The sequence below is a fragment of the Hyposmocoma kahamanoa genome, unplaced genomic scaffold (assembly GCF_003589595.1).
Source record: "Hyposmocoma kahamanoa isolate Upper Pololo Valley unplaced genomic scaffold, ASM358959v1 245, whole genome shotgun sequence".
NCBI lineage: Eukaryota > Metazoa > Arthropoda > Insecta > Lepidoptera > Cosmopterigidae > Hyposmocoma > Hyposmocoma kahamanoa.
This window is the reverse complement of record NW_020653762.1, coordinates 1,615,602-1,625,757: the sequence shown is the minus strand read 5'-3', so window position 1 is coordinate 1,625,757 and position 10,156 is coordinate 1,615,602. Positions and strand designations below refer to the sequence as shown.

The 10,156-nt window shown below is 40.7% G+C and overlaps 1 protein-coding gene across 1 annotated transcript; it reads left to right on the top strand.

Moving 5' to 3' along the window:
• Nucleotides 1–345: 345 nt before the first annotated feature.
• On the top strand, nt 346–1,654 carry LOC113228858 (mitochondrial intermembrane space import and assembly protein 40-B). Its single transcript, XM_026462279.1, has 4 exons — nt 346–520; nt 607–841; nt 931–1,185; nt 1,329–1,654. Exons 3-4 carry the CDS (start codon nt 953–955, stop codon nt 1,558–1,560), a joined length of 465 nt encoding a protein of 154 aa, XP_026318064.1. The 5' UTR covers nt 346–520; nt 607–841; nt 931–952; the 3' UTR covers nt 1,561–1,654.
• The last annotated feature ends 8,502 nt before the right edge of the window (nt 1,655–10,156 follow it).

Here is a 10,156-nt window from a genome sequence, read left to right as displayed (position 1 = left end):
TTTGAAGAGAACTACAATGAGTGGCACGCTCAGTCACCACGGAACGGGGATCGCGCATTGTATCAAATACGTATGTCGTGATGTGGGTGACGGGGACAGCCATTGGAACAGAGGAACACCTATGTGACTTTGGAACGTCGTTCCTTCGGAACGAGTCACGGTGATACTGTTTGACGGCGGATCATCGTGATTTTTTCATCGTGACGTTATTTATCACCCACCTCTACTCTTAACAAAAAAAAAACTGTCTATGGAATTGATAAAAAGCTGTCAAAATCATTTTTACAAATTTGTACTATATCTTTCTAATTTGTGGCTTTGTGCAAATTTGTCAGTTTGTTTAGATCAGTATAACCCAGATATATGCGTTTCAATAAATATACCAATTAAGTAACTGTCCCGATAGTTACTGAAATCGAGTGTACATACTTTACGAATCACTAAGTAAAATCCTGTTTGCCTCCCCAACGCTTCTCAAGCGTTCGATGAAGGCTAGATATTTCTACCTTAACATCGATCTGTGAGTTTGTACTGATACTAGAAATAGCCAGATATTGCATGATAATATTTATGGTGCTGAAGTGCCAACGTAAACGTTGTTGTAAGGTGTGGCAACGAGGACAGTTGCCTTAGCGTGCGCCGGCTGCTGCACCAAGCCGCGAGCGGTGTGTTCGGCGAGAGCGGGGCGGCGCTGGGCGTGGACGTGCTCAGGGCTGGGGCGGGACGCGCGCTGCTGCGGGTGCCTGCCGCTGAGCTGCGTCGCTTCAGGGCTGCGCTCGCACTGTACCCGCGCCCCGTAAGGGTGCTCGGCGAATCGCCTTCATTGCAAACTTTGGTTTAGGTTTGTTTTGTGAGAACATAATTGTTTCAAGACATGGGATTCGTTTACCACCTACACAAATGTACACTCATTCATTGATACTTTTTCAGGTATTTCTTAACCACAAATAAAATGGCGACAAGATCTGTGCTAGCTTCTGGCCCCGGTGGCAAAGACATAGTAATGGTGGCAACGCGTGAGGAGCTGTCCACTCCTAGCAAAGTGACTCTACCTGAACCGGAACCGACTCCAGGACTTATCATGCCTGATGGCTCCATTAACTGGGGCTGTCCGTGCCTAGGAGGCATGGCGACGGGGCCTTGCGGCTTGCAGTTCAGGGATGCTTTCTCCTGTTTTCACTACAGGTCAATTTCCATTAGCATTGTGTACTTACCATTATGAGGAGTAATTATAAATCAAATACATGCACTGTAACTAAGTTCAATGCATTAAACCTATTCAAATTCCTTAGTCTTCTTAACAATTGTCCACTATTTAAATATTCCAGTGATGCAGAACCAAAAGGAAGCGACTGTTATGAGAAGTTCAGCGTAATGCAGGAGTGCATGTCACAATACCCAGAACTGTATGGAAGAGAAGAAGATGAAGAACTGTCCAATGCCATAAGTGAGAGCGCTGCAGAAGACAGTAGCAGAATTGGCAAAGCTGTCTCTGTCGCTGGTGCCCAAGAAGTACGTGGGGCAGGCGATGGTCCTGCAGAAGTTAAGAAGACTAAATAATGTACTCTTAATAAATTTTGAATGCTTTCTAGAGACGTGTCAAACTAAACATGTGTCTTTGTATTTGTGTGAATTGCAATGCGTACTATGTGGCACTAGGTAGAGATGAAATATTTGTAGTTGTACAATACAATATTAAATGTAAACAGAATAGAAGGTTTTTAGTTATTTGATAACTGTTGAAAATGCTTCTTTATTTATTTCAGTAATTAATTTTACATTAACAGTGGATGATACCCCCTGCTAAGCTTATCAAGCCAGGAGGCACCGCCCTTCCATATCTACAAATGCTCATTTTAACTTACAATTTTCGTGTTTAGTTTCAATTTTAATTTTTACATTTATACAAACAATCTCAAAACAAACAATTTACTTATTCTTTTAAATCCTAATTTTAAATAGTGCGTGTGTGTGTTTTTATAGCAAGTGATCTAGTAGATCTTCAGTTTCTGCATATGATTGGACTGTAGCCATTTGGAGATAAGTTTCTTGCACTCTCCAAGTCTTGGCATATCTTTTTCATTCCTTATTAATTAAATTATGCAGACGGGTTGATCACTTGTTGAATTGTCTGTTTGTAAATGTTGTATTTACTTTAGATACTTAAGAGGTACAGTCAAGAACACGTCAAGCTTGATACTTTGTACTTTGGATTTTTCGATCCTGTAAGTTTGGACCGTGCTTATTAAGTGGCATAGAGTTGGATTTAAATTAAGTATCAAGCTTGATGTGCTCTTGTACTTGTACATACAACCACAATATCATCGAGTTTCCTTACAGTGGCTAATTTAGTTCATACAAGCTGCTAGTGGAAAACATTCCTTTTTTTAATGAAATTTTATAAATCTAATCCTGCAATGACGGATCCTGAACGATAATGTTGTGCAGTACAACAGTAGTATCTTCCAAATATGTTCTTAAGGCCACCATTATACGGACTATTCGTCGTTCGATAAGTCGTCACGGTAATTGTATCGATCCGTCGTCGCTACTCCCATGGCGTTCAAATCAAGTAACGACATAAACACAAACTATTGATTCGTCGTTTAGATCAGTCTGTAACGACGGATCGTGGTGACAAATAGCCCTGTATATGTGGGCTATTAATATTTCTCTGCAATCTCCGGGTTTTAGCCTCCGTAGTTTTCGCTGTCGTCGGATTTAGACATGGGTAATTTCGACTCCGAAGAGTGATCCGAATCACTGAATCCGACTCCGCTGTCGGTACCGACTCCTCTTAATGAATCTGAATCCTCTTATCGGAACCGGCTTCCCATCGAATCTCACAACTCTCACAAGTGAAAATCGCTAGGATTCAATTCAATCAATGATCGAGTTTTTAATATACCGATAGACTTTTTTTCATTCAACTGCGTGAGTACTATTTAAATTAGATATGTTAAGATAGGTAGGTATTTTAGTCAATCTCTTGTTGGTGCGATTAAAGCTTTTAAATATATTTAGAGAAGACAATTTCAGTACTTGCAGTCATCGAAGCCCATATTGATTCTTTGGAGGTGGATGGTTGCGAACCCTGCACAGGAAGACCTGGAAGTTGGTTGACGTGGGCTGAGTGAATTCCCTTGGCAATATTTTATTTAACTAAGTAATTAATAGCTACCGACTTTTTTTTTATAAAAAATAAGTGCGCATTTGACCTCTATCTCACCTGATGGAAAGTGACGATGAGGTCGAGAATGTAGCATGCACACCTAAATAATGCCTAGTCGCTCTCGCCTTGAAAATGTCCAAGTTATAGCGTTCGGGGAACAAGTCTGCAGGCAGGGAATTCCACTCCCTAGCCGCTCGCCATACAAATGTGGAAGCGAAATGCTTCGTACGAATCCGGGGAGTATCCACAACATAGGCGTGAAACCGCCGCCCACGTCTAGTCTCCCGATGATGGAAAGGGGAAGTCGGAATCAAATTATGCAATTCCATCGCACACTCTCCGTGATATACCCTGTAGAATACCGATAGGCTGGCAACTCTACGGCGGTGTTCAAGGCTCTGCAGCTTCGTCTCTACTAGTTCCGAGTCATCTATAAGCCTCTTAGCACGCTTGTCTATTGAATCCAAGGTGGCCAGTTGGTATTTAGCAGAGCCATCCCATAAGTGGCAGCAGTACTCCATACACGACCGGACTTGTGCTTAGTACAGCTGAAGCAACTGTCCCAGAGTGAAGTATCGCCTCACCTTGAAAAGGATGCCAAGCTTCTTGACTGCATTTTTGACCATGGATTTAATGTAACTGCCGAAGTTTAGATTGGACGACAGGACCTGCCTGACTCCGTTTAGTGGAGAAAAGACACGCCAGCGTTTTGGTAGCATTAAATTTGACAAGATTGGCATCACCCCAATCGGAGACTGCCTTAAGTGTCAAATCCAAACGACTAACCATGGACTCTCGACAAGACTAGATTTCATCTCCACTGACCCTTGCATTGGTCAACTACCTGTCCACAACTGTGCTGTCATCAGCATACCTAAAGGTACCTACCTAGAACCAACATATCGTTTATATGCAGCAGAAAGAGGGTTGCGTACAGTACAGAACCCTGAGGAACTCTATCGCCCTATGTTCGGAAGAGTAGCCTTCTAAGACCACTCGAATCGAACGTTCACTAAAGAAATCCGAAATCCAATTGCAACGGTCAGTGGGAAGCCCATAAGAGGGAAGCTTGATTAAATAGCTTGCGTGCCAGACCCTGTCAAAGACCTTAGAAATGTCTAAAGACACTGCAATGGCTACGCCATGCTCTTCTATAGCCTCGCTCCATAAGTGAAAGGCATACATAAGAAGATCCCCAGTAGATCGCCCTCTTCGGAATCCATATTGGCGATCACTGAGGAGATCGTTGTCTTCAAGGTACGACAAGAGACGGTTGTTAAGTACACGTTCCATAGTCTTGCAGAGTATGGAAGTGACTGAGATAGGTCTATAGTTGACAGGGTCAGCTCTGCTGCCGTTTTTAGGCACTGGTTCCACATTTGCAAGCTTCCACGACCTGGGAACTACACCAGTCTCAAGTGAGAGGCGATACAGGCGTGTGAGAATAGGAGACAACTCAGGCGCACTGTTACGCAGGACTATTGCTGGAATTCCATCTAGCCCGCTAGCTTTATGCACGTCTAGACTTCGCAGAGTTCTGAGTACCTCTTTTTCGCGTATGCGAACTGGCGCCATAGTGCATACAGTCTGAAGTAAAGAAGGTGGTAGGTATCCTACGGCATCCAGACGTGAACTCTCTGCAAAGAGTGAGGTGAAGAGGTTCGCCTTCTCTTTCGCAGCATGGGCCAGCGAGCCGTCTGGCCTTAGCTTAGGTTGTAAGGAGTGGCTACTAAAGTTGTTTTCGACCGCTTTGGCCAGGGACCAAAAGGTCTTGCTGCCTGCTGGAAAAGAGGCAAACTTGGCCCCTATGCGGCACATGGTCAAGCTTGGCCCTGCGTAACACACTTTTGCCTTGTTGGCGGCTTTATTAAAAGTTTTCTTCAGATTCCGAGTATTCGGAGCTTTGTGTAGTGGAGCAACTGCCCAAGCTTGATACGCAGACGCTTACGACTACAGTCAGCGTTAAACCATGGACGAGCTTGGTGTCCATTGGGTACATCGAAGTATGGCATATAATAATGCTCCATGCCCAATCGCAAGTCCTCAACTACACCATCAGCACAGCTCGACGAATCTCTTGAAGTAAAGCAAGCCTGGCAGGGATATGAAGCAAAAAGGCGCATTTCGTCGGCATTTCGTCCCAATCTGCTAACCTGTATCGCCACGCCCGTCTCGTAGGTACACTTGGTTGGTGTTATGGTTGTTATTTATATTACATTCAATAAAGTTTGACAAACCCCAGGTCCTTGCAAAAGGAGTCCGTTATCTACTCAGGATACTGCGAGAGGCCATTGAAATTAAAAAACATCCTAATTTCAACAGGGAAGATGGTTTCTCCGTACTTCCAGTTTGGGATCCAGTATTTCCTCTGATGAAAAATCCCAAACAAACATAAGACTGCCGTACTAATTAATATGTTTTAGTTTATTCTAATTTCTATTATTAATTAATAATAAATTGAACTTAATAAAAATTCACTCAATAAAATAATTTATAAAACTCAATGTAGCGTAAATTGGAATGTTTCTTTGTAAAATTAAAAATAAGGTATTTAATTAATAATTATTGTAACTATAGTGAAAAAATAGGGTGGTTTGCATTAATATTAGACATATTAATGCAAACCACCCTATACATATAGACTGGTTGAAGGGCCCGAAACGTCGGTTTGTTTGAAAAACAAATATACGCGATTTAAATCCGGAAAAATAGTTTCATTTCCTAACTTATAATACTAATTCCAGTTTTATAGAATATGTTAAAAATTATTCAAAATTATTTTAAAAAGTTAGCTGTTAGGGTTAAGTTTCACAGCGATAAAATTATAAAATAAATCTAAAACTACTTGGTGTATAAATAAAGAGTCAGGCAAGGTTAAACAACATGATAGATATATAGTTCTATTCTTATTAAATCAAAAGATGAGGTAGCCCAAGCTTTTCAATCATCGGGTATTGCCGTGAACGCTACAAAATCATTAAACTCCTCTCCATCTACTGCTTTGATCTTTGATTTGATTGATCTCCTAAACAAAAATGTTAAGATTTGCGGCAGTGTATTTATTTTTAATCATGTTAATTCAAAAGACATCATTAATTCACAAATGTATACCTGTTAAAAAAACTGAAGATGTCTGGAACATATTGACTAAAGTTATAGACTCGGTAATTTATCTAATTTCCTCACATTTAGCTGATGCATTCAATAGGTGTGTTGACGAAGATATTTTTCCCGATTTGATGAAATACAGTAAGGTTATTCCTTTATTCAAAAGCGGTAGGAAAGTTAATCCTAGTAACTATAGGCCCATTTCAATTCTACCCGCTTTAAGTAAAATATTCGAAAAGGTTATGTTGACTCAACTACTGTCGTATTTCGGTAGGAATCATATTTTTCATAGTGAACAATTTAGGTTTACTAGTGGTAGTGGTAGATCGACTAGCTATGCGGGGGTAGCACTACTAAAGCATATCTTTGATGCTTGGGAAAAGTCCCAGAACGCTATTGGGGTTTTCTGTGACCTCTTAAAGGCATTTGATTGCGTGAATCATATTACTCTTATTAAGAAGCTGGAATATTACGGAATAAGTGGCAAGGCGTTGGAACTTGTCTTGTCATATCTTAACGGCAGAATTCAGAAAGTAGATATAAATGGAGTCTGTGGAGTAAATCTTTGGGTTCTCCGGTAAAAATGGGTATTCCGCAGGGCTCAATACTGGGACCTTTCTTATTTCTCATTTATATTAATGACCTACCATTCTTTGTTAAGGACCTTTGCGAAATAGTATTGTTTGCTAACGCCACATCCTTGATTTTTAAAACAGACAGACATGACGTTAACTATGACAATATTAATGATACTCTTTCAAAGGTAGTTTATTGGGTTAATACATCGAGTATGTAACCAGAAATGGAGACGAAATGTCATATATTTGTTTGAAAACTATTCTGCCATATCATTACTGTGACAACTGCGCTCTGATTGGCCAGATCGAGTTCGAAACAATTGACGGGTGTCGTCAATGGGTGTTGTCAACTGTTTCACTTCAAATCGACCAGTTAACTTGAGCTTTGCTATAATGCACGAAAATTGGAAAATTACATATGTAATATTTAATTACCGATCAAAATATCTTTTTGGGAGTGACCTTCGTCAGTAAACTACAATGGTTTCCACATATATCTTCCTTGGCCAGCAGTGTAAGCTCTGCTGCATACACAGTCCGTAGAATACGTAAATTTACCGATGTTGCTACTGCTAGACTAGTTTACTTTAGTTACTTCCATAGTATAATATCCTACGGGATTCGCATGTGAGGTAAACCGGCAAATATACAAACCATATTTGTGTTACAAAAACGAGCGATTCGTTCTGTGTACAGTTTAGGTTCTCGGATTTCTCTTAGAGAACATTTTAAGGAGACTGGTATCATCAATTTCGCATCGCAGTACATTTACTCAAATATTTTGTATGCCCGTAAAAATATACATAACTTCGTTAAGAAAGAAGATATCCATTGTATTATTAACCTTAGAACTAAGTCCAAACTCATGATATCACATTTTCGTTTAACTAAGGTAAACGATTCTTTTATGGGGAACTGTATACGTTTTTACAATAAGATTCCGGAGCATAATATATTAAGATTACCATTTCCTAAGTTTAAAACTTACTTACATTAAAAGTATTTTAGTTGAAAAGTCATATTACAAAATTGTAGACTACATGATAGATCAAGATGTATGGAAAGACAACGTGAGTCTAGATTCCACACAAATGTGATTCAAAATGTATTCTATAGCATTCATAAGTTCATTTGAAAAGAGCAATCCCTAGAGTTTCTTGTTTGTTCTTCTCAGGGAGGTCAGCATAGCGAACGTGCAGTAGCTTAAAAAAAAGCGTTTTGAAGTGTAAAAATTTTACAGGAATAAATGATTATTTGACCTTGACTTTTAAACTTAGTTTGTTCCGCCTGCTGCGTTTTGATTTATGAAAATTTCGTCTTTTTCTGATTTTGAGTGACATTTAAAAAAAAACCTTTCCATCCAACTGCAATGTCCATACAGTTCACAGATCATGACTAAAGCTATTCTGATATGCGCGTTGTCAAGTTGCCGTCGCGGCGCGGTTCCCAAGGCCGGTCCGTGAGCATGACATCCTGGCAGGGTCGCCATATGGGTGGTGACAATTAAACGCAAGGCTTGCCGTATTAGAACTAACTTTATTAAAATAAAATGATACAATTTATATGTATAAGTACATACAATGGGTAGCAATACCTTACACTAATTTTTATTTTTGTCCAATAACAAAGCACAACAACAATTCTCTTTTTTTTATATCGCGTGCGAGATCGCGCGTATATTTGGCATAGGTATTGCTTTGCTGAAATTCAACGGAACTGACGCTAGGCCATACGCAGGATAGTGTGTTAGCATTACCAGTCTCCTGCCTGCGCGGCGGACTGCCATGCTATTAGTGAATGGGCTACTTTAAGGCTGCCTTTCCACCAGAGATGTGCGAGGTAACGAGGCGGTGGGCGAGGATGAGTAGCGGCGCTAAGAACGGTGTGATGTTTTCCACCAAAGCTATGCGAGGTTGCTACGCGGCGGATGTGCAGCGGCGCGGTGCGAGAATTCGTTACGGATTCTTTTTAGCTATGCGCAGTCGGGGTGATTACCAAAACTATTTGAGAATGAATAAATAGATTATTCCATTTTTGTTAAATAATGTGCGACCAAGATAGCAAAGCAAAGTACCATGATGCGAGACAGGCACCTTGCCGATCACACAGCTGGCCGATCGGAAACTTTTGACATTTCAAATCAGAACAATATAGTTGATTTAACTCACAAATTAGAAAGATATACTAGGAATCAGGTTCATCTTCTCACTCGGAAACTCACCTGATTCCGAGACTCGGATGGGCTACCCGATCGGATCGATTTCGATTTGAATTAAAATCAGCCTGCTGATTCAAAAGATCCTAGAGCCAAGCTCACCTGACACTATACTGAGGATATCCCGTACATCAGCCTGTACGAGATTAGGATGGCTTTGAAACAGCTAAAAAACAACAATGCACCGGGTGAAGACGGAATTACATTCCAGCTTCTGAAAGCGGGTGGAACACCGGTACTAAGAGTCCTTTAAAGGCTCTTTAATTCAGTCTTGGTCGAAGGTTCTACGCTAGAAGCGTGTTGATACACTTCTTCAAAAAGGGAGATAACACCCTATTGAAGAACTACAGGCCCATTTCACATTTAAGCCACGAAGTCACGAGTCCTTAGCATAGGTCGGATAATGGTAGGTTATACTCCTCTGTCTTCTGTATAACCTGCCGCAGCGTGTCGATGTGGTCTATAGTACTGAAGCCCTTTCGGAAACTGGCTTGTTTGGGGGGCTGGAAGTCATCGAATCTGTGCGCGAGACGGTTCGTAATGACCGATTGTGAAGTCCAATGGTTGGAAAAAGGTGTTCCACATCCATAGATACATCTATAAATATAGCCACAAGGAGTGATGTAGAGTTGTTATAACCACCAAATTTTAATTCATTACTTTTTTCGATTTCCGGAAATGGTTTTACTGCATCGTAGGGCAAAATAGGCTGATATAGTGATGATGTCGATTGCACGCTGCGATTTGAAAATGCGAATGTGTGCGTCCGTACATGATGCGCGGGCTGCGCGGCGTGCACACATGCACACATATTATAAGCCGCGCAGCAACGTTTTTTATGGAGTTACCATACTTGTTCTTTTTTTTATTAATAATTTTGGCTTGGATACAAGTCCTTTGAGCTATGTCTTCGTTTAATTATGTTTCTGTAAATATGGCCGCCACAAACAGGATAGGCAATTTGAGGCGGCGTGCTTGGATTGACTCGGGATTCCTTAGAACGGGCCGATACGGGTATTTTAGTTCGAGATTTGTATACTTTAGCGTTTTAATCTTCGATTACTGCACAATAGCACTATCCTA

What these genes read in the sequence shown, in the direction of transcription:
- LOC113228858 (XM_026462279.1), top strand. Translation starts at nt 953, where the DNA reads ATGGCGACAAGATCTGTGCTAGCTTCTGGCCCCGGTGGCAAAGACATA. An exon ending in TTCTCCTGTTTTCACTACAG is followed by an intron (nt 1,186 to 1,328) that starts GTCAATTTCCAT and finishes TAAATATTCCAG; the next exon opens with TGATGCAGAACCAAAAGGAA.